Here is a 23,359-nt window from a genome sequence, read left to right as displayed (position 1 = left end):
ACTAAGGCAAAAAGCAAACGGCTCGTCTGTGCAATTTTCCATGAAACACCTGGACACTGATGAGAACACTTGTAGTGCTGGGCCCTGTGCCCTAATATACCTTAGCAATACCTGTGCACACCCAGGAAAGCACCTCAGAAACAGCAATGGAGAGCTCTCCATGCTCCAAAGATGTTTCTTCAGACCTCATTACCAGGTTCAAGCGGAGCTCTTAGGTTATGGGCATCCTCATCCCCAAAGAGGATCATTTTTTATGTGAAAGACTTAGGATTATTGATGATGGCTTTTCTCTACGTGTTGGTAGTAAGGCATGGGACTTTTATTTCTGTGGGTTATTTCTAAGGCTTCCCTTTTCTCTCAGAACTTGACAAAAGTCAGTTTGCTTTAGGACAAGATGTGGATCAAGAGCATCTGTTTGCACATGCCTTTGCCTAGAGGGGGTTATTAGCAAAGGAATTTTTGTTTTTTCTGTAATCATGGCAGTGGTTAGCAGAGAATTGTTTCTTAATTGTGGGCTAGGATAACTAGTGTACTATGTTGTTGTTGCTTGTAAGTGTGCCTAGAGGCAATGAAATGGACACCTCTTTTATAAATAAAAGAAAAGCAAAAATCAAAACAAGATTTTTGTCAGACACTCACCATGCAAAAACTCTTAAATGGACAAGATGGCTGCTGCCTGTAAGAGACAGTAGTTGCTACTATTCCATGCTTCTCTGTGCTGCCCTGTAATACTGGGGACTTGAAGCAAGGCCACAAGGCAAGGTATTCTTTTCTTTTTCTACTTTTGGAATATGCTCACCCGTCTCTACTTTGGAGTGGTCCATCCGGTCAGTGACTTTCTCTTGCCGGATCAGGTAATCTACGATCTGCACTCCAATTGGTGGCTCTGAATGCTCCCACTCCAGGACCACGAGGGTGCTGCTGGGTTCGTGTACTGTGGAAAGTCTCAGCCTGAGTGGAGAAAAGAAGAAACATGAAATGGGAACTCAGCTGGGACTTGTGTCATCACCTCAACTGCAACACTTCAAACTCTTCTTACAAATGACAACTCTGAGCACTTTGGCTCTCTCACTAGATGCGAATGTCTCCAGAGACCTAGGAGGCTTATGTTTGGATCTTGTAAATGAATAAACAAGTAAAGGTGTAAAGATCAAAGAAGGTCTGCCTGGTACATGTGTTTGGGGATTGGTCTTTATTGATAGGTCTTTTGTATATAGTTTGAAATATAATATCTGGGTTTTCTCTTGAGGAAGCCTAAGCAAATATTTTGTGTGACATTGTATCTCAAAGCTCACTGAATGTGGCATCCAAGAGAATATTGCATTAATAAGAGCACAGTTAGTTAAGTCCCATAGCCATCAGGATGGGGCAGGCCCTCATTGCCCAGCGCCGTGGTGTGCTGTGTCTCCTTCTCCAGTCCATCTGCTGACTGAACCTCAGAACAGGCTCAGCTCAAAAGTAACGCTGAAAGGAGAGAATTGGCCATGTGGCCACAAATGACACTCTTTTGGGCGTGATACCCTGTGTCTGCTGCTTAGGACCTGATGTTACTTTCTGTCGATCTCTTTGGGTGCCTATGGATCCTGGCTCCTCTGTCAGTCCCTCTTTGTCTTTCCTTTCAGTTCGTAGTCTCTCACTGTTTTCAAGTTGTCTTCGCCTTGAATGTAGCTTGGCCTTGCTCTCTCATGTCTCTCTGCACATTGTAGAGACTCAGTAACCAGTACCAATGTTCTCTGGGGTGGCTCTCCTGATAGCCCAGGTGGTGTCAATTTGCTTCCTTGTTCTGACTTCTTATATGTGGCTCAGATTTCCTTCCTGCTTCTAATTCCTAGTTTCTCTCCAGACCACTGGCCTGTGAGGGTTTTTCCAGTTTTTGCTCACTTGTAGCCTCCCTTGATCACACTGTCCCTAGCATTCACCCACATCTTTGCCTTTGGTTCTTCTACATCAAAAGTGTCTGCAGCCCTCACCTTCTCTACCTTCTACCCAGCTCGCAGGTGCCTTTGATGGTCTCAAAACCCAAAAGACGAGACAGCAGAGCTGGATCGCACCGAGTGACCTGCAATGTCCAGTTTCAACTCAAGACATATGTTCACAGTGTTTACGCATGTGATACAACTTTAACATGAAATCGAGGGAGGGTGTTTGGAGAATAAGAAGCAGTTCAACTAGTAGGAAAATAATAAGAAACACATGGTCGTCTTCTAGCAGCTACTATGAAGGAGTGCATAGTTTTCATATGACATTAGGGTGGACTAGATCCAAAACAGTGCGGATATTGACAAATTCATTAATTAGAGTCATATGCAGAATGCTATTTGAAGGGGGAAAAAACATTAGGACACTTAAGTTAGTAGCTGAGCTTTCTGAGAACTCAGATTCTGTGAAAATAGGAACTAAGGCCAGCCCCTACTGAGAAATAGAAGTGTGTGTGAGTTACACGGACTTACATAAAAGTAGAGTCCATTTCTATTTCTAACTACCAATTAAAGTGCAAGAAATTAGGATCTATTACTGAGAGAAGTGATCAGAGCTGAGAAGAAAAGTGCAGTTTTATAGTTCTGCAATATTTTATAGTTTGTTCACCTTGGTTTTAGTCATCATATTTGGCTTATACATGTTTAGAAATGAAATCAGCCTTCAGATATTGTAACTGGATCTTGTGTGCCTCTGTTTGATAGTTCCCACGTTACCTTTTTATAGTAACTTTGTTATATGGTGACTCTAACAATACTAGATACTCTTAGTGGTTCCTTTTCTACTAAATACATTTTATTTTATTTTTTACTAATTAGGAACTTGTTTTTATTTTGATTTAAATATCCAAATTACAACTACAAAGAGCAAGAAGCCAATGGCTGGAATATTTATAGACACCTAAATAAGGAAATAAATTGGTTTGCAGTGATGGTCTGTTGGTAATATTTCCCACTTTCTCCTTCAGTTTTCTCTTCAACATCTACCTTGCCTACAGACAGGTCAGAGGGCATCCTCCATTTGTGGATTCCTACCTACTGTCTACTCTTTTGTGCAATTAGCCCTCTAATCACTGCAGGTCTTGATTCTCATTTGGGGCCCTTTAGTCCTTATGAAGGCAGGGGGTCATGTGCCACCATCTTGTCCTAACAATACTTTCACAGAAATAACACTTTGTGCCTTCACCCCTGTGGAAGACACCTTACTACAGGATAACCTGAATTCCTATATTGGGTCCTGGCCTCTCACTGTGGCCAGTTCTGTTTAATCTCCTCTTGAGAGATTAAGAATTTGGACGGGCTCATCCTCACCCATCTCTGCAGTACCCCATGAATCCTTTCAATATAGACATCCCCTCAAGTCCACTCCAGGTTTCCGCTCTTCACAGTGTGTGTTGCTTACAGAACATCCTTGCTCCAGCTATGACCCCATCTACCAATTTTCTGAGATTATTTAAAACCTCATTATCTGTATTTTTTTTCAACAGAGCTCCACCTGTTCCTCTGCCTACTGAACATTTATACAATTATCCTTCGGTAGTTCATGGGTAAGACCAAATGGAACTGGCCTTCTCCTTCTCCTCAACACTGCATACCTCCTAACCGGTTCCCTCTCAACTATGGTTCATCCCCAGAGTTAACAGTCACCGTGACCTGTTGGCTTTAACCCAAATCATTTCAGTTTTATTCTCTCTGGCACTACAGCCACTCTCAGCCATGTCCTGCTTCCTGCTCTATAACTGAGGGAAAATATAATCTTCTTGAAGTAACTTCCTGTTCCATTCGTTAATTGAAAGGGTGGCAATAAGAGTGTTTACCTAGTGCATGTATTGTCTGGTACCCAGGAAGTCTGAGAAGTGGTAGTGTCGTTGGTCTCGTTCTGCCCTTACTACAGACCTCTAACTTCCCCGGTAGCAACAGTACTGGTACTCTATGACTTTCTTTCCATGCTGTCTTACCTCATTTAATTGCTATTTGCTCCATAACGTCTTTATTGCCTAAGTGCAGGGTCAAAACCCAGCTCTTTACATTTTAAAAAATGCAAAGATTTGTCACACTACTTCCATTAAACAGCTCATGTGCCTGCTCCTTCTATCATACTGAAAGTTCCCGATGGCAGGAACGATGCAACTTTCTTCTTTCCAATTCCCAGCATTCAGCCTATCACTTTGAGACTAATATCCACTCCATCCTGTTTTTGAGTAATGGTGCTGAAGGCATACATGCAGGAGAGCGACATGGGAAGGGAACCATACACAGGCTGTGGGAGGGGCGCACAGGTAGGGAGTCCATCCGCTCCAAAAGCAGTAGAATCACATCGACACCAGTCCTCAATGACATCTCCAGTCCCTGAACACCAGAGAGAGCTCATGGTGGCCTCCTGTAAGAGCTGAACAAAAATAGCAAAGAATAAGTGTTAAGAAACCATGGCTGGATGGTCTTTATCAAGAGACCTAGTGTCAGGATCCTACGTGGTCTTAGGTCACCTTCAGAGAAAAAGACTGTGTCACCACTGCACCAACGTTCTCTAGTCTGAAGCTGTCTCAGAAGATGGAGTGTGGGATAACCCAGCCTGTAGAACATGGGATGTCCCTTTCTCTTTAGTGTAGTAGCTCGACTCTGTCACCTGTCACCTTAAAAACCAAATGTGTCACATTACTGTAATCCCAGCATTTGGAGGCAGGAGAATCGGAAGTTAGAAGGCAGTTAGATACAAGTATTCCCGTCTCAAACAGAGGGAAAGAGAGAGAGAGAGAGAGAGAGAGAGAGAGAGAGAGAGAGAGAGAGAGACAGACAGAGAGACAGAGAGACAGAGAGACAGAGAAAGGGAGTAAGAAAGAGGTATAAAAAGGAGCTTTCACTTTGAAAGAAAGTCAGTTTCCACCGTGTGTCTCCCTCACTTCACTCTATAACACCTCACACTGTAAGTTCTAGAAACATTAACTTCTTTACCTCCCATCTTTGGGTGGCCTGCATTTGCTCTTCTTTCCTCTATCTACCCAGAAGCACTTTGCCCTTCTTCAAATGCCTCTCTGTGCATCCATACCAGCCTTATCTGTCCTGCTCTAGTCCATCATGGTCCCTCAGCCTGTTTGTTGGTCCATATTGAATATGTGTGTGTTTCTGCACAGGATTGTGGTTAGACACCTTTCTTTGACTGTGAGTAGGAAAAGCTGTGTAATATAAAGGCTAAATTCTCAATCTGTGTCAGTCTTTGTGGATGAGACCCTTGGCTTTGTCAATTATTACCTGTGACCTTCGGCACATTATATAAACCCAGTTTCCACTCTGATAAAATATCACTTTCTGGGATGGAGAAATGGATCAGTGGTTAGAGGCACTGAGTGTTCTTCCAGAGGTTCTGAGTTCAATTCCCAGCAACCACTAGATGACTCACAACCATCTGTAATGGGATCTGATGCCCTCTTCTAATGTGTCTAAGGACAGCAACAGTGTACTAACCTGTATAAAATAAATAAGATTTTAAATAAAACCTTTAAAAACAAAACAAAAAACCAAAAAATTATCACTTTCCTAATAGTGATGTTGTGACAGTTAAGTGCAACAATCTATGTACCACACCTGATATACATTTCTGTTTTTGAATTACATAGAATCTTATAAAAATTACAGTCTGGCATAGTTCTTTACATCAAGTAATTTTATGGAGATAGTTTCTGTGGAATAAAAAAAAAGCAAAGATAAAATCAGACCAAAGAGGCAACATCACTTGTAACAATGGCAAAAGAACAGTTCCCGAGGGCTCAACTCGGGTAATCTAAGAATGAAAGTTCCAGGCTATCTATGCTCCAAGCTGTGTCTCTGAGGCATATGATACCTTTGGCCTTGGCTTTTCTCCCTTCTGTTCCAGTACCAGCTTGTCCACATTGGTAAGCTAGGGAAAGGGGACATAACTGCCTTATAGAAGTTCAGACTCTAAAATCACAAGAAAAGAAAAAAGTATAGAAAGGGAATGAGGAAGAGAGGATGAGAAGAAGGGGGGAAGGAAGAGATAAGACTCTACAATCACCTATACAAACAGCCATACATAGGTTCTAGTCTTTCAAAGTTTAGTATTGGTTATTATGGTAATATGCTTGACCCATGGGAGTGACACCATTAGGAGATATGGCCTTGTTGAAATAGACATGGCTTTGTTGGAGGAAGTGTGTCACTGTGTAGGTGGGCTTTGAGGTCTCCTAGTGCTCAAGTTCAACCCAGTGCAGAAGACAGCCTATTTCTGGCTGCCTGCCTGCAGAAGACAGTCTCCAGCTGCTGCCTGGGGAACAAGGTGGAGAACTCGCAGCTCCTTCTCCAGCACCAGGTCTGCCTAGATGCTGCCCTGCTTCCCACTGTGATGATAAAGGACTAAAACTTCTGAAGCTGTAAGTCAGACCCAAGTAAATGTTTATAAGAGTTGCCTTGGTCACAGTGTCTCTTCATAGCAATAAAACTACAAGAGAGTTACGTAAGGCTATAAGCTGAATTGAATAAGGATCCAACTGACTCCACTCCCAAGACTTAGAGTTTCTAAGAAGCAGGAACTGATTCTTGCTCATAGTTATGATTTATACAGTGTTTCTAATTTGTAAGGCCAATTTAGATACTAACTCTTGGGTGGATGATGATAATAGCTTACAGTGAAAGTTCTGAGAGTGTAAGTTAGATACTTGTTCAGGGTCATAGGCTAATGAATAAGACTGTCAGAGAGTGGACCATGATGGCTCACTGAACAGAAGCTCTTCTCAATACATGCTGTTAATTAACATTGACTCCGCCATCAAGTTACTTACTTTATCCTGTTCTGATTGAGATTCAAATAAAAAAGTGAGCTTTTCAAAACGAAGAAGATAGACTCTTTAAGATAGACAGACTAAAAGTGCCTGCTGCTTGATGGTGTCTTCAGTCAACACCTGTTTGCTAACCGTCTACAAGGGGCCATTTCCTGTGCTAAGCACGAAGGAAGGATGCAATGACGCAAAAGAAGACACATATGGTCGCTGTCTGCATACATTTTCCAGCTAGATACTAAACAAGCAAGCCGGATTCATGTAAACATCCAAATTCCACAATAGCGTTGAGGGGTCCTGGTGAGAAGGTGAGGCTCTATGAGATCACACAGCAGCAGGAAGCCTCCACAAAGAGGGAAGGAAGCTATTTGGTTGCAAACAAGAATGGAATTCTTCATCTGGGGGGAAATGGGTGGAATTGGAGGACAACACGTGCAGTGAAATAATAACAGATAAAAATACAGGTGCAGGGCTGGAGAGATGGCTCAGCGGTTAAGAGCACTGACTGCTCTTCCAGAGGTCTTGAGTTCAATTCCCAGCAACCACATGGTGGCTCACAACCATCTGTAATGGGATCCGATGCCCTCTTCTGGTGTGTCTGAGGACAGCTGCAGTGTACTCACATAAATAAAGTAAACCTTAAAAAAATACAGGTGCAAATTTTCTCTAGGATATGGAAGTATAGAAACTCTAGACCTGAAAAGAAAGGAGGAAATGTTAAGTTACGGGAGAGGGGCAAAGAGATGGAGAGGAGCGGGAGGGAGGCTGACTGTGATCTAGGTACAATATAAGCTTGTATGGAAACATCACAGTGAAACACACTAAACTGTGTCATTACATATTGATGATTTTACTTTTTAAAGTAATCTGGTCACAAAAGTTGTAGTGATGTAGATAGAAAAGCTAACACTAAGAAGAATGGATCCTCAATAAAACTGGACTTCTAAAACCAACGAAATATATCAATCCGTCTATAAGATCCACAAGGCAAAGAAGTTCTTTGACAGAGAGGTAGGGCTAGATTATAGATAGTCTGTAAGAAGTCCCATTTCAAGAACAATAATAAACCGCTCTAACATTTTAAACATGAAAACATGATCAAAATATTAATATAAAAATACGGCAAGGCAAACATGCTATAATTATTTTAAAAGTCATTTATTCAAAAGTTTTAACCCTCTACCTTTGATACATGCTACTCCATGAGAGTTCCTACTTCTGAATCATAGGTAGAATCTAATTCAACAAGTTGGATAGGGTATGTAATGGCTTGGATATGAAGTGTATTCTTCAAAGAAGCCTTGATCCAAGGTGTTGGTATTACTGAGAAGTGGTTAGAAGATACTAATTTCATCTATATGTCACCACATTGGTTGATACATAACTTAAATAGGCATTGGGAAGTAAGCCCTAGTAGGAGGACATAGGTTACCAGGACTTTGTTTTACAGGTTATTTATTAGTCTTGGAATAGTCTTCTTGAATTCTCTTTGCTTTTCACCTCCAGGATGGAATACGGCTCCTCCTCCACACAGCCCTACTCTCATGATCTTCCACCACACCACAGACCCATAGTCATATGACCAGGCAACCATGGACTCAAATCTGAGGAACTTCGATATTCCCTCCTTTTAAGTTGATTGTGCTGGGTGTTTTGTCACAGCGATGAAAAGATGACTGTTATACAATTGATAAGAAGGACCAAAATGAAACTCTTTTGTAAAGGAAGAGAAAGAGAAACTTGACTTTTTCAGACCTACAATTTGCCATCCCATGCACTCCCTGAGGAATCCATACTTGTTAACAGATGTGATAAAGTCTAGAAAAAAACAAAGCAAAACAAAACAAACAGCAACCCAAATGCTGGCTTGCCTTTCTCTTAAAAAGGAAACATCTGAATTTTTACTTCATGTTTAGCAGTCGAAAATTTATTCATCCATTCATTTAGCGGAGTATCAACTATGCACCAAGCTATAGAAGACAAAGCATTTCTTATAGGCTAGAGTGAAGTAAATAACCAAGCAACAAGTATGATCACAGAAAATGTACAAGTGAAGATATGTACACATGGAATGGAAGTTCCGAGAAGGAGTCTGAGTTGGACTGGGAGCACGGTGGAGAGGTCTCTGGGAGACAATGGTGCTTGAGCTGAAACGTGGCATGATGGTAGGACTTTCCCAGTGACAGAAATGTGATGGAATATATTCTTGGGACAGAGATTTGTAAGGCCAGAGGTCAGAATTCATGAAAGAAAATATGGTGTGTTTGAGGAGGCAAAAAGAGTTAAATTTTAGAATATAGAGTACTAACAACCACGTACGTGAAGACAGACAGGATCGTAAGCAGCTTTGTAATGTTGTGCTAAGGACTCTAAGTTGCACTCAATGTGAAGATCCATTAAATTACCTTGATGCTAATGTGGCCAGAAGTCTATATTGTATAGTAATTGCAGGTGTTATATACAAGGACTAACAAGAAGATTGCTGCAATAAAATGTTTGATATTACAGTGAAGAGTTAGGTTGTGATGGGGGTCTCAGATAAAAGAATAGATACAGGATATACGTGTTGCTCTTGATGATAGAAAAGATACTGGGGATGACAAGGACACTGGTTCCCTTTAATGAGATGGGGACACCAGTGGTATCTATTTGAGAGACAAGGTAAGGAGCTAGAGTGTATTGGATTGTTGAAATGGTCTAACCAACTTGTTTATCACAATCACAAATTTACTTGCCCTATGACATCAGAGATTATCCAGTCCATCACAAGGACAATAGACCAAAGAGGATAGCTAGAAGATGAACGCGCATATTGAAGGGGAAGATGACACCAAGTTACCAGTGTCACACTGAACATCTGTCCAACCCTTCCCCATCTTCTGGACCCCTTGTCTAAATTTGTCGACAGAAAGTAAAAGCTAGAAGAAAAACCAGAGTTGCAGAGAGGATGACAGAGAAGGAATGTGTCATGTAAAGAAAAGAGTCCCCTGGTAGCGAGCAAACTCCATCGTAGACTAGCTTGTATATATCTAGAAACTGAAGTACTTAACACTGGGCCAGATGGGCAATGTCTTCCTGCCCCTCTCTGAAAACAGATGCAGGGGAAATGGAAGGGTGTTTGGCAAGCAGGGAATCCAGAGAGGGGCTGCTGGGGTTGAAATTCCTTAGGCATCCTGGTGTTGATTGACAGCCCCCAAGTTCTTTGTCTCCCACTGAGCTCTTCTCTGTTCTGAAGCTTTGTGCACTCTAATTCGAAGGATGACCCTGCTGAGCTCAGCTCTCCCTGTATCCAGCCTGGTGAACCAGAAAGTTCTTGGTTATCAGATGCAGCAACTTGAGGGGGTACGACGTTAGGCTCTCAAGGGTACCCCTGTGTTAATACCACCACACCTTTGGGTGCCCAATGAACCAAGGGCTTCCTTCTTTCAAGTTCTTCTCTCCCAATTCTCTTCCCATAAGCCTCTCAGATTCAGGACAAATGTGTAGGCCAGCAAGAACCATTTGTCTTATTGTTCCTGTGGAGGGGGAGAACCTATATTTTCAAACACTCTTTGAAATATCTATGGAAGAGGTGGGTATGTTAGAGAAACATACATACAAAATCCCTCCTGTGAGTCTCAGCAACACCTATGATACCAACTGTGACACACCAGGTGTCTCCTCCAAGAGAAAAAAGGAAGCAATTATCACCCCACCTGGATGGGCATTCCACTCCTCAGGTAAGCTGTTTGGTTATTTGCCTTGCAAATTGTCTCAGAAACCTCCCACCCCGGAGCCTCTCTACTTCAAGTTTGACATGGCTAGTGTCTCTGTGTGTGTATGCTGCTTTACTCTCGCCTATATCCTGAAGGAAGAAGTCACTGCTCCTCCCAACCCGGTGCCTGAATCTTACTGGCTCACACAATTTCTCCTAAGAGCTTTAGGGACAGAGAATTAAAGAGAGAATGAATGGTTGGGAAATACCATAAACTTCCAGCATAGTAAAATGTGGGAAGATCAGCACAGATGTGGTGTTTTGTCCTTTAAGCCTGTGATGAGCAGGGAAAGGCCCTTGCAGGTGAAGGTACTAGGACCTTCCTCTTGGACCTGTTTTTGACATGCCCCTTCTAGTCCAGGTACAGTTGGTTCTAGGTTGGGAGATCAGTTAGACTGGTTCACCTGCTCCAAGGGGGAGACAGAGATGAGTGTCCTTATAACATGTCCCCTTTGGAAAAGGTATTACAATGGCTTTCCATTGCATGTGCTTTCCTATTTCCTTCCAGCCCCTTTTACTCAGACTTCAGTAGTTAGTCCTGAGTCACATTGTTGTGGGTATTATAGAGTTCATTGATTTGATTTGACTGAATATGTAAACATGCAAATCTAAACAAATGAGTTGCTGCTCTTAGCTGAGTAAAAAGATCCTGCCACTGGCTTGCTGTGTGGAGAAAGGTCTCTATGCCTTCCAGAACCAAGTATCTCAACCCTCTTACCCTCTGGGTCTGGTTATTGGTCACAAGTTCATAGATGGGGGATGCTCTGGTCACTTCCAGCAGAACCGGCTCAGCAGGAGTTTCAGGGCTGGATGTCACATGACACAAAGGACAGGATGAGGGACACCGTCCCTTGCTCTGGCACTCCATCCGGACTCCAGCTGCCATACGCTTGGTGCCAGAGTCTGACAGGCTAGCGATGTATTCTGGGAATGTCAGCACCTTGGGATCCCTTTCCCGTTCTTCTGACTCATCAGATGGGGAGTTGCCTGCCAGACAGGAGAAAAAGAAACAGTGATGGGGGGCAAGATAGCAAGGACTGCCATGACTTGGTGGCTCCTGAGTTCTGAGGTCTAACCTTGAGAAGTTGGAAAGTGTCACTAAGGGAGTAAGACTGTGACTCTGTCATTCTACTTAATTAGGGGCAAGCATCTTCCCGGTGACATACAGAGTTGGAAATAGCCTTTCAAATATAACAGGTTGTTTCTCTTCTGAGAATCATTGACTCCACTCATGCACTCAGAGGGATGTGTCTGCAGTAAGTCTGTTTCCCAGAAAGCAGATGATAGCAACAGTGACCGCTCTATGCCTTGGCTTCTTCATAGCTCCCACCTCTAGTGTTATCAAATGAATGCATAAAAAAATGGTTTGAAGACACACATATGGTTTCTAACATGCAGGAAGCACTCAGCAACACAATCTTGGTCATAATTACAGCTGAGGTTTATGGAGCCTTCCTATGGCATTGGGGTTGACTCAAGATCTCCTTCAGCCATTACATAACCATTGCCAACAGTCTACCATTCTACCCATTTCTACATATCAAGAAAGGGCAATATCATCAAGGTCCCAAAGATAGTGGATTGTGAAACTTGGTATTTGAAACCAATGCTGAGTCCAAAGTGTTTAAGTCATACAGCAAGACCAGCATTGCTTGTCTGTATAAATAACTCACGTGTTGAGAATGCAGAGGAAAGTTTGGCTTTTTCAAAAAGATTTTTCTTTTCACTGTTGTTTGCCACTTAGGAGTTAGCTACACAAATTCTTGATCTATTTTCAGTGACAAACATGAGAAGAGCCTACTAGAGAATAATGGTTTGTTCCCCACACAAGAAAGCACCATTTGCTCTCTCTTCCTTCAGCCCTCCTGTTTTTCCATTTTACTCATTAGCTGTAAAGGACTCTGTGGACAGAACCCTCCAGATTCTCAAGCTATTTTCTGACAGTTGGTGTCCCAAGCAGGAAATGATTTTGGAGAGACTTCTGTGCCTTCGGAGGTGGTGGGTACACAGAATGTTCCGGTCTCCAGTGGGTGCGCTAAGAATGCCATACTTGATGGGATGCAGTGTGAACTGGTTGAAAGGCCTTGCAAAGTGGTTCCGGGAGGTGATTGGGAGATACGACTCACTGACTTAGAAAAGCAAATGTTCACTCCTCTGGGGTATGGGGAGCACACTCTAAGCCCTCTCTTACTTGCTGTGTAATGTGGGTCCATGTGGTGAGGTTCTCACTGTTCTGGATTCCCAAATAAAGAGCATTATGTGAATGAGACACGGCCAATCCTGACAGGTGCCATCTCTTGTGTCTGAAGGCACAGGATACACTCAGTGACTACGGGAGTCAGTCTATTTAACATTTATATTTACTGAATCATAGATTCAGGATTGCATTCCAGTCCCTCCTGGATTGTAGGAAAACTAGACAATGCTGCTCGCGCACGCACACACACGCGCGTGCGCGCACACACACACACACACACACACACACACACACACACACACACACACACACTAAAAGTCAAAGATTATGACATCAAACAGAGCCCAGACTAACCAACCTCAAATCACTTCACCCACAGGTTCATCTTTATAATTATTTAGGCTTCTGCATCTCAGCCATGGTTCTGAACTTTACCTTATGCTGAGAATGGATTGCTAGCAGTATTTGAAAAGCCCATAGACTAGCCAAGGCTTTCTATACCCCATTTTTGATCTAATTTCTTGACTTCTTCAGACTGCTGAGTGACTGGTTAAATAGGTGGAGGCAGAGTGATCTTTGGGCAGTATCTGGTGTCTGTGCAGTCTTCTTGAGGTTGGGAGCCTTTTTCTCTTTGGCTCTAATCACATTATCGCCAGAGACATTTCTGTAGGGAGCCACAGCCCTCCTTTGTTGAGACTCCATTCTGAACACTTGCGTATCTACAATATGACCACTAGATGGTGGTAGTTGATCGAAAATGACAATATTCCATGCCGTGAGACCAGGCTAGAGAAAATAAATTTTCAGGATTCTAAGGATTATGTGGTGTCTCGATATTCTAATGGCTCTTTTTTCCTAATATACAATAAAAACTAAAAAGCAAAACAATTACAAATTATGTACCTCATACCTCTATGAGGAAAATATGAAAACCAGGCGACAATGACAGAATAATTGAAAGAAAGCTCACAGGAGAGTTTTAAAAGAATCCTCCCCCAATATCCTTAATTTTGAGTAAAAGTTACTTCAAATGTGAAGTAATAGGCCAACATGTTTTTCTCTTACCTTTCAACAAACTTTCCTAGGTCGCTATCTAGATGAATTGTACTGAAATATACCACCAGAGGGCACTGTAACGTGAGTGCTGTGTGGCGTTAACGTTCCTGCCCTCCAGCTGGCCATCATTAAAGCTTGTAATTGCTGTGAACAAGAGGGGCTGCTCCCCTTGTTGCTGTCTTCTGGCAATGCCAATTAAAATCAAGATGCAGTTAATCCCTGTCAATACCCATCCACCCTACATTCTTGGCAAGATTAAAGAGTACAGAAGGATGGCTGAGGAAAGCATATAGCCGGAAGTGATAGGTGTTCCAAATGCTCCTGCTTGCTTTTATCTTCCGGACCTTATTCTTCCCCATATCGGGTCTACATATCAGGTCCCTGCTGGAGGCCAAGGCCAAGGCCATATACCTAGCTAACACCATGCTCACATGAGATGGAACTATCTAGAAAGAGGCTGGATTTATACAGAGCAATGAACAGTGAGCTCCCCAAAGCCATCTATTCAGTCTCCAGCCAAGAATAGACATGGGCACGAGAGAGATTTTTCAAAGAGAAAATCCATTTTCTATGCGCAGCTAAAGATACAATTGGGAAATGGTCCTTAAAGTGATGGGGTCCATCGCTGAAGGCCCACATAAATCTCCCTTACCCCAAAGACAGTGCCACCATTTGCTGCATGGGAATGAATAACTCAGATCCAAAACTCTTCAGGAGAGTCTGCTGTCTGCTGGTGAAAAGGTGGGAAGAGGGAAAGCCACTTTATCTCCTATGACCCAGTGGTCTCCTCTTTGTATTGGCTACTCCTATTGCAGTCCTTGAAACTTTTCACCATCCTATGGCACCTACGTAAAGATGCTCCTGGAATCTGAAACACCGTGATGCTTCGAGAGTACATATCTACTTCAGTAGATACACGGTCTTTGAACAAAAGAAATAATCTATAGTTAAGGTCTTGAAAGATGATGACCGGCAAGTGTGTCAGCTGATAAAAACCAAACAAACAAAAACCAAACCAAAACAAAACAAAACAACACACTCGTGGTCCTCACCACTGGTTTTGCAGAATCCACACTTTTGTTCTCAGGGAGGTCTTCCTGTCTGGCTGTGACACTTAGCTTTCTTACAAGTGGAGGAATATTCAACCTGGAATGTAGCTAACTACCGTAAAGCTGCAAAGCACTTTGCAAAAACAGTTTGCTATAAATAAGTGCCATTTGCTTTAGGCTAAATCTGTATCCTCCAGCACATAGTGGATGAGTTTCCCCAATAGAATACCATGGTATGAGAATACTGCCATCCTTAATGCTCAGAATCTCATTGTATGTGTGTGTGCCCATGGCCTTAGGCATGGACATATTGACCCACCTCAATTCAGGGGCATATTACAATGAAGAGAGTGACCCAGCCATTCTCATGCAGGCTCTGCTCTGCCTGTGTGAACTCACAGGTCACAAAGGTGAATTACTTGTTGTGAAGTAAATTGGTACAATTCCTGTAGGATTCTGAGAACTGCTTAAAAATCTCTCTCCTGAGCTGGTGCCTGAGGCAACGAGATGCAAATGACATCACAGCTAGGACTACACAGGCAGTTCATTAGGCAGCAAAGAAATCAAATGCAAACTAATCAGATCACAGCTTTGGGGGATAGCTTCAGATGCTCGCTAAGAAAGGTTGACATGGGCCAATGAACTACAGATCGACAAGATGTACTGGAAGACTGCCCACCCACAGCCAGTACCCAACCTTTACCCGATCGACTGTGTGAGCCATGATTCCAAGTGATCCAAGCCACGATTCTGACGCGCATCGCCCTCATCTCAGGTCTTCCAAGTAGAGGAACCCAACCTGGCATGTCATTAACAACCCTAAAATAGGTTCCAGTCAGTCTCTTCAAGTGGTTAATATCTTTGAAAATAGTTTTGAGGTCTGTTGGGACTTGAACTGAAACTTGACTTATGCCATGAGCACCTATTCTCTGAGATTCCAATCTTACCTACGAAGGACATACACTGAGCACTTACTAGGGTGCCAGATGCCTGGTCACAGCGGCCCGAAGTCAGGAACGGTGCATTCTCACCTTTGTTCCCTTAGTTGATCTATTGTCTGTGTCTCTATGCATATCTATCTGTAGCTAGATCTATCATGCTCTCATCTGTCTCTTCATTCCTTGTGTATCCTGGGATAATTATCCTAAGCTCTAAGCATAGGTGTGAATAGTTACAAAACGTCAAGCTTAAAGAACAGAAGCAAAACATTTGCTAAACAGTTCTCCTGTCCCTCACAAAATTCTCTAAGAATCAAGTAGAAAGGGCAAGGCATTGCTGAGGGGATGCTGACTCTGTGACTCTAGCCAAATGCTTTTCCCTAAGTAGCAGTGTCTTAGGTGCCTGTTAGGGCATCCACTGGTACAGGTTACATGATGTCATACCCACGGTCCCTCTATTTGTGGCCACCGTCTCCTCCACACTCTCTTGGCAGCCTCTTCCTCCTCTTGCACATCTCAGCTCAACAGAAGGGACAGATGATGCCCCAGTTGCTGAAACAGCTCATCTCAAATTCCCTATACTTTACTTTCCCTCTCCCTCCCTCCTCCCCCTCCCTCTCCCTTCCTCCTTCTCCTCCTCCTTCTTCTTCTTCCTCTCTCTCTCTCTCTCTCTCTCTCTCTCTCTCTCTCTCTCTTTCTCTCTCTCATTTAATCTTAAATTAAATTCTCTTCCCAACCTATATCCTTTTCTCCATGTTCATTATAGTGAAAGGGAATTAGCAGTTTCCCACTCCATGGATGGCCTCAGTTGTTGGACTTTTTCTTTATCTCTTGTCAGCTGGATGACTTAGGACAGGCTGCATGGCCTTCTAGAGTCTAGAATTCCTTTTATGAAAAGTAGAAATGTCTAGGCTGATGGATACTTCACCAATACGACATACAACACAACTGAGCATGGTGATACATGCCTGAAATCCCAGCACTTGGGGGGCAGAGGCAGTAAGATCAGAAGTTTAGAGCTATTCTTTGGTACAGATGAGTACAAGAATCTGTCTCAAAACACCAAAACAAAACAAGCAAAACTGTTAATCACAAAGTTAATCTTGAAAAGTCCTCAGGACACAGCAAATGTTCTGTCAATTTATTTACTCTGACCCTGCTTGTTCACTTACCCTGTTCTGCCTGCAACCAACATCACAATATGCTGAGTACCGTGAAGGACAATGCCTTGCTCTCTAATACAATACCTCACAGAGCCCAAAACAAATATTTATTGAATGACAAGAGTGTTGATTGAATAATAAAACCTTTTCCAATGAATTGTATATAAAGTGATTATGTTCTGTCTTCTTCCAATGCCAACTAGACAGCTGAGCTTTAATTAACTTGGAGCACTGTTGTCCTAGGTTCATTTGGAATGTTCTAGATTTGACTGAACAGTGGAGGAACTGAGTGGTTTCCATTCCTCTCAGGTATAAAGGATTTTTCAGAGCCAACTCAGTTACAGAGACTTAGGTAAATATCATAGAAATTTCATTCTGCAAAATTTTAAACTGTACATTTCATATCCATATGGATATTGAGTAATTTATTTACTGGAAATGTGAGGATTTAGGCTTAAGAATGGGAATATGCAGAGCAGTCAGCTGTGGTGCTGAGGGACAGCAGTTGGAAAATGTGGTTAGAAAATCTGAGGAAGTTGTCTCAAATAATGTCTTCATGTAGCAAAAAGATCAGGACTGATGGCCCAGGGCCCAGCAGAATGTAGGCAAGGCCTGTATAGCATGGAAAACACCAGTAGGGGAGGGGAAGGGAAGGGAGTTCTGGATAGATCTGGGGAACAGAGGCGTTCCAGGGAGACTGGGAGTTTGGCCTTACATGTGTTTCTTCACCAGCACTGAGAAGTAACTGGACTCTAAGGGCTGACATAAGGAAGGGAGACACCTGGAGAACTACCTTCTACAGCGTCCCCAATCTCCCAGGCTCAGCTGGCACACAGGAACCACTCCAGGTTCTTGGTTCTCATCCATCAATACCCAGTAGCTCCAAGCACACAGCCTACTTAAATAATGGAAATCATTGGTTCCCATATGACTTACGTATTCAGAAAAATGAAACAGAGCAAAGCAACAACAGAACACAACAAGTGTTTATATCCTACAAATGAATCCTAAAAGGACCCTTTCTTCGGGGCGTGTCCTTTCTTTTGTTCTAACATTAATATCATGTACATTTCGGACTCAGTCTTTTGTTATTTCATTAGGAAGTTTCTAGAAATAGTGCCTCTTTGCTATCATCAGACCCTGCAGCCAGTCCCTAGAGAGCAATTTCCAAGGCTGTGGTGGAGTGTCTGTCTTCAGGTCCACTGACCACTTCATAAAGTGCCAACAGCTGGGGTATCCAAGGAAAGATGTCTTCTGGAGAAGTGGATGGATTTTTTGTTTAATTGACACTTATCCAGAAAAATAAATGCTTTCTTTTTCTGCATTCCTTGTTGACATTTTTCTTTTCTAAAAGCACAGCATTCCAATCTCCTGCCTGCTTCATAAAGCATTGCCTACCAAACAGAATTAAACCTTTCCCCCAAGTGCCTCCAGGTGACGGTTTTGTTCATCAATTATGACTATGCAGATTTGGAAGTTAGAGGAGACAGAAATAAAATGGCACCAATGCCCCAGTGGCTTTTAAAAATTGATAGATAACACAATGTTATAATTTCTTAAGCTAATCCCCTTTTCACTGGCTTGTTTTCTAACGAATAAGTGTCGGCTTGAGGTCCCTTGCTAATTAGGTTCATGTTAAATTTAGATTTGGTGTAGGTACAGTTTTTAGTTTTCGCCAAAAGCTGTTAGTCAGCTTTGGCATGGGGATAGTGAATTCAATAATAAGTGGTCTAATGCAACAAGCATCCCATAATTCCTCCTTTGGTCAATGACAATGACATTGGGGTCAAAGTGCAGTCAATGAAAATTTATGGTATCAGAATTTACCAAAGAACTATAAGACAAACACCAAAAGAGCCTTTAAAGTTAATCTGAGATCTCCATCTGTGCCCTTCTTTTAGAATCACAATTTTTGTGTAAAGAAATAAAGCGAAGCTAACTCAGTCAGATAAGCATCTTTTTCTGGAGAGCTTCTGGCAATCACCTTTGCACAGATCATACATCTCAGGAGGGGTGAGGATCAAATCCAAGAATTGCTGGGAAGCCCTAAAGATTTTGCTGCAAAAACAAACTTCTCGATTCAGCCGCATTGTTAGTCCCCAGTGTGCAAGAAGCTGTCTTATGCTATATTGCACTGTCATGGCTCATGCCCAGTGCTCCACACTTGAATGTATTCAAGTCAATGAATGCACAGGAATAGAAAGAAGCAATAGGAATTATGTCCATCCTGTAACTAAAACCCTCAAAGGATAGTCTAAACTTGAAGATTCACCACATAGGCAACACTAGAGAATGGAAACCTTAGCCAGATTATCCAGAATGGTTTGCTAAATGCCCACATGGGAATGTGGAAGGCTGTGCTGAAACCATAGTCATTCAGACCTAAAAATAGAGATGCTTTTTTACTTTCCTTTCTTTCATTCCTCTCCCCATTCTAACCCCATAATCCTTCAAAGAAGTAACTCGACTGCAATCTTGCATTGACAAACACAGGAAACATGGTCAACTGTACTTGGTTTTGTGGATCCTGTCCCACTTATGTCCATAAAGGGGACATACCCAGTGCATGTCCAAAGAGTCTAGCACTGGTGTTGTGAAAAATAATCTTGACCTTGGCTAGATTATAAGACTTCCGTGTGTGTGAGATGTTGGGAATGGAAACTTTAAAACATTGTATGATCTACTTCTCAGTTCCCTCCCATAGCCCCATTTCTTTAACTTCTAAATGCCTTTCATGAAAGTCAGAGCAGATCACCAAGGTTTGCTCTCACTACACTGTGATTCTCAGTTTCCTAAGGCTCCATCTACAAATCACCATCAAGTGGTTTAAGTTTAAAAAAAAAACAATGCATTCTGAAAGATAAAAGTGCAAAGGGAAGGTGCAGTCCCAGCCATGCTCCCCCTGGAGGCTAGGGAAATGGCTATCATTGCTTCTTCCAAACTTGTGGAGGATTCTGGCACTTGCTTGCATTCCCTGACTTGAAATGCTGTCACTCGGATCTTAGCCTCCGTTGTCACACGGCTTCCTTCTCTGTGAGTCTCTGACCAAATCTGCATCCTCCTCTTATATGTTAGCCATTGGATATAGGATCTATCATGAGTCCATGATCACTCCATCTTAACATAATTCTTTTCGCAAACACCAGTTTCAAATCAAGCAGCACGATGAGGTAGCAGATAGGCCTGGATTCTAGGCAACTCATCACTGTGTCCCACTTTCGACAATGTGAGTCCTGCGATGCAGAGCTAGGGAGGTTTCCTTTACTGACTACCTGGGCACTGGCTGCCCTTTGGCTTCCTCCCAGGGCATACAAGCATTGGAAAAAGGAGACGTGTTTCTGACTCCTTCACCATCCTGCTGCCCAGCTTCACCAACAGCTGCGTGCAGATTCTTGTCCATGTCAAAATAAACCTGACACAGAAAGTCAGCATCACAGCCTTCAGGAGCCCCAGAGCTGGTCTGGATTATCCCTGCTGTTTCCCCACAGGGTGAGAGGGAGGAGGAGAGAGACAGGACTAGGAGAGAGGTGAAAATGAGAAGCACCTGCAGGATTTGCAATTTTTTACTCTCCATTAGCAGGAAGACAGTGTGATGGAATAGGCGTGTTCAGCCGGCTACCAGGAGAGCCTCCATGCCTCTGTCTGGAGGAGTAAATGTAGGCTTTCCATCCCTGTTTGTCTTGTGAGACTGAACTGGGAAAACAAAGATATACAACCCTCCCCCCCCATAATATTTCCAGTGCAAGTGTTTTTCTTCTTTTGGGGACCTCCTCAAGAAAGATCCAAAGATACTATTGGAGAAAGAAAATAATATGACCCTGAGAAGCAGAAAGAATCAGAATCCTGTAGATGGAAGGGAGCTTCCAGTTTTAGCTTCCACCTCAGTTAATGTTGAGGAACCATCTATCTACAGAATGGAATTAATGATGCTTTCCTTCACCCACACCTCAGCGGTTTTCCCAGGCAGGACAAGTGTGTTGTCCCTCTGATTCTCCAGCTCAGTCTATCACTCGCTTCTTCGTGATGCACTCTACACTTTGGAGGATGCTTGCCTCTTGATTCATCCTTGACTCCTCCCCTGGGTGCATCTGCCTGTCCGTCTTCCTTTACACCTGGACAGGAGCACAGGGCAGGGAACCTTTGGAGAGTTTTGAAATAGGGCAACCCTGATACAGTAGCATGGATTGCCCAGGCTCCACATTCAAAGAACAGGACTGCATGTGGTATATGTGGTTGAGGGAGGACAGCCTACACGAGTTATGTGCAGGTAGGAAGTCTCTGGAGTGAACTCAGCTCCACGGTGTGATATTCAAAGCTTCGGCAAGATGCTGCAGGATGTTATAAATATCCTTAACTACCAAATGGTCTAGAAATTTTTAATAAAAATATTATTCAATAATAATACTACTCCAGCCAGCTAGGGAATGTTGTAACGGTCTCCATTTTCCTCTGGATACTCATCTAGCTTCTGTTTTTCAAATGAATTTGGATGTTAAATCCTTTTGCTGCCCTGACCAATTTATTCTGCAAATTAACTATATATGACAGAACTTAAAGTCCATCGCCACTTAGCTCTGCTTCGCTGAAATTTATGCTGCTTCCCTGCCTGCTGGAGCCATAAGCTCAAATACATTGTGTCTCTCGCTGGCGATTTGGGATTCTGCACAGTCCTCTCACCTCTTGGTCCTCATCTCTTACATTCTAAAAAGTGCTGAATGGACCAGGCTACTTTTGCCTCTCGGTGACCTGTGTCCTCTGCTCTCAGGTCCTCTGGTCTCTGAGGTTGCCTCTCTCAACCTCAATGACGTTCTCATTATGAGATGCAGCTTTATTCAGGGCTCTATGCTGGACCAGTAGAGAACCTCAAGAGCCTCGGACTGGCCTTCAGAATCACGTTGGAAGCAACCCAGTGGTGAGACAAGAAGACTAAAGGTTAGGACTGCCTGGATACTAAGGCAGCAGATGCAGATGAGAGCACATTTAAGAGAATATGCTGATGAAGATGATGGAGGGAGTGTCAAGCTGCCATGAAAAACCTACATTGGGAGTTGGCTCGGCTTTTGTTGGACCAAGTGCAGGGTCACATTTATCCTGGGGGAGGCAGTTAGAATTGCAAGATACTGGGAGATGTGGTCGCATGAACATCTAAAGGATATGGGCTTGGCATGGATGTAGCGAGGCCTAGCAGCTCTCTGGTGGGTCATCTCCTAGATGCTTAGATATCTAGTGGGTCATGGCCTAGAAAATAGGTCACATGTTTTCAGTGAATTTTCAGAGAGCAGAGTTCAGACCAAAGGCAGGAAATAAAAGCAAGGTGAGTTTATTGTGCTTCAGATTGCACTGAGTACCTGTTGGGTGCCAGAAATGGTTCTCAGTGTTCGTGAAGGAAAAAATGCCAGATGGTTAAGGAAATAAAGCTCATCTGACAATGTTCCTGGGTATAAAGACTAGAGAGGACCATGACAGTGATGTGAGGGCTTGTGCTAGAATAACAGGAGATACTTTAGTAAACACAGAGAGAAGCATGGAAACCTATTCCACCAGGGGAAGTAGGCTAAAGGAAGACACCAAATTGCTTTAAAAATGACTTAATATTTTCAGTTTGCACAAAGTAGGACAGACAACCTCGGAGATTGCAAACTCTTAACCAAAAGTATTATTCATGTAGAAGATAGCAAACCACTTCTTGGGGGGAATCAGCACACTGTAGGCATTTAAGCATGAGTTCTATGCCCCCCCAAAGATAAATTTAAGTTCATTATTTGCAAATTAGTGAAGTGGGGTATTTGCATTTCATCAGGAACCCCTTAGGTGCTGAATGAAGCTGGCTTCAAATAACATGCTGAAATTTACCATTCTGGACGAGTAATAATTTATTAAATATTGTCAGAAGACCTTATAAAATCCTTATAAACATTTCTAGCAAAAAAGGTTAAATTGTGAGATAAACATTTAAGGATTTCAGCAAGTTATTGTTCAATGAAAATAAACAACTCCACCATTTATGGAGATCTTTTTTAAATATTTATGCAGAGTTCCAGAATGTAAAATAGGACAAGTTTCAGAGTCACTGATTTGAGCTCTAATGCTCTTGGCCTGAATCATTCCAGAAGTAACCAAAGGGTCTCCCCAATCAGGAGGTTATGCTGGATCTGCATAGGTTACTGTCAGAAGAAGCAGACAGTATCATATACCATAGTTAATTTGCTTCCTGGATTTTACAAGACAAAAATGATGTGTCTTCTGTCCTAATTAGTGACCAATTAAATCAGACGCACTCTAGATTCTTGAACAAAGAAGAAATCTACTCAATTACGTAAGTTCATCTTCTCATGAAGAAAGTACTCTGATGCCAGTTGTAGAGTATATGTCTGCAATCCAAGCATTCAGAGGCTGAGGCAGGAGGATCTCAGGTTCAAGTCCAGCCTAGGCAACA

The 23,359-nt window shown here is 42.7% G+C and overlaps 1 protein-coding gene across 5 annotated transcripts in view; it reads right to left on the bottom strand.

Moving 5' to 3' along the window:
- Astn1 (astrotactin 1) overlaps positions 1–23,359 on the bottom strand; it is a 318,149-nt gene that overhangs the window by 23,415 nt on the left and 271,375 nt on the right. For all 5 annotated transcript variants that reach the window (XM_039090767.2, XM_039090768.2, XM_039090769.2 and 2 more), the window contains 3 exons: positions 11,239–11,507; positions 4,232–4,365; positions 800–951 (listed from right to left, as the gene is read on the bottom strand). In XM_039090767.2, coding sequence (XP_038946695.1) covers positions 800–951; positions 4,232–4,365; positions 11,239–11,507 — 555 coding nt within the window. The remainder of the gene's footprint in view (positions 1–799; positions 952–4,231; positions 4,366–11,238; positions 11,508–23,359) is intronic.

The sequence above is a fragment of the Rattus norvegicus genome, chromosome 13, assembly GCF_036323735.1.
Source record: "Rattus norvegicus strain BN/NHsdMcwi chromosome 13, GRCr8, whole genome shotgun sequence".
NCBI classification, from domain to species: domain Eukaryota; kingdom Metazoa; phylum Chordata; class Mammalia; order Rodentia; family Muridae; genus Rattus; species Rattus norvegicus.
This window is presented reverse-complemented; position numbering and strand designations above follow the sequence as displayed.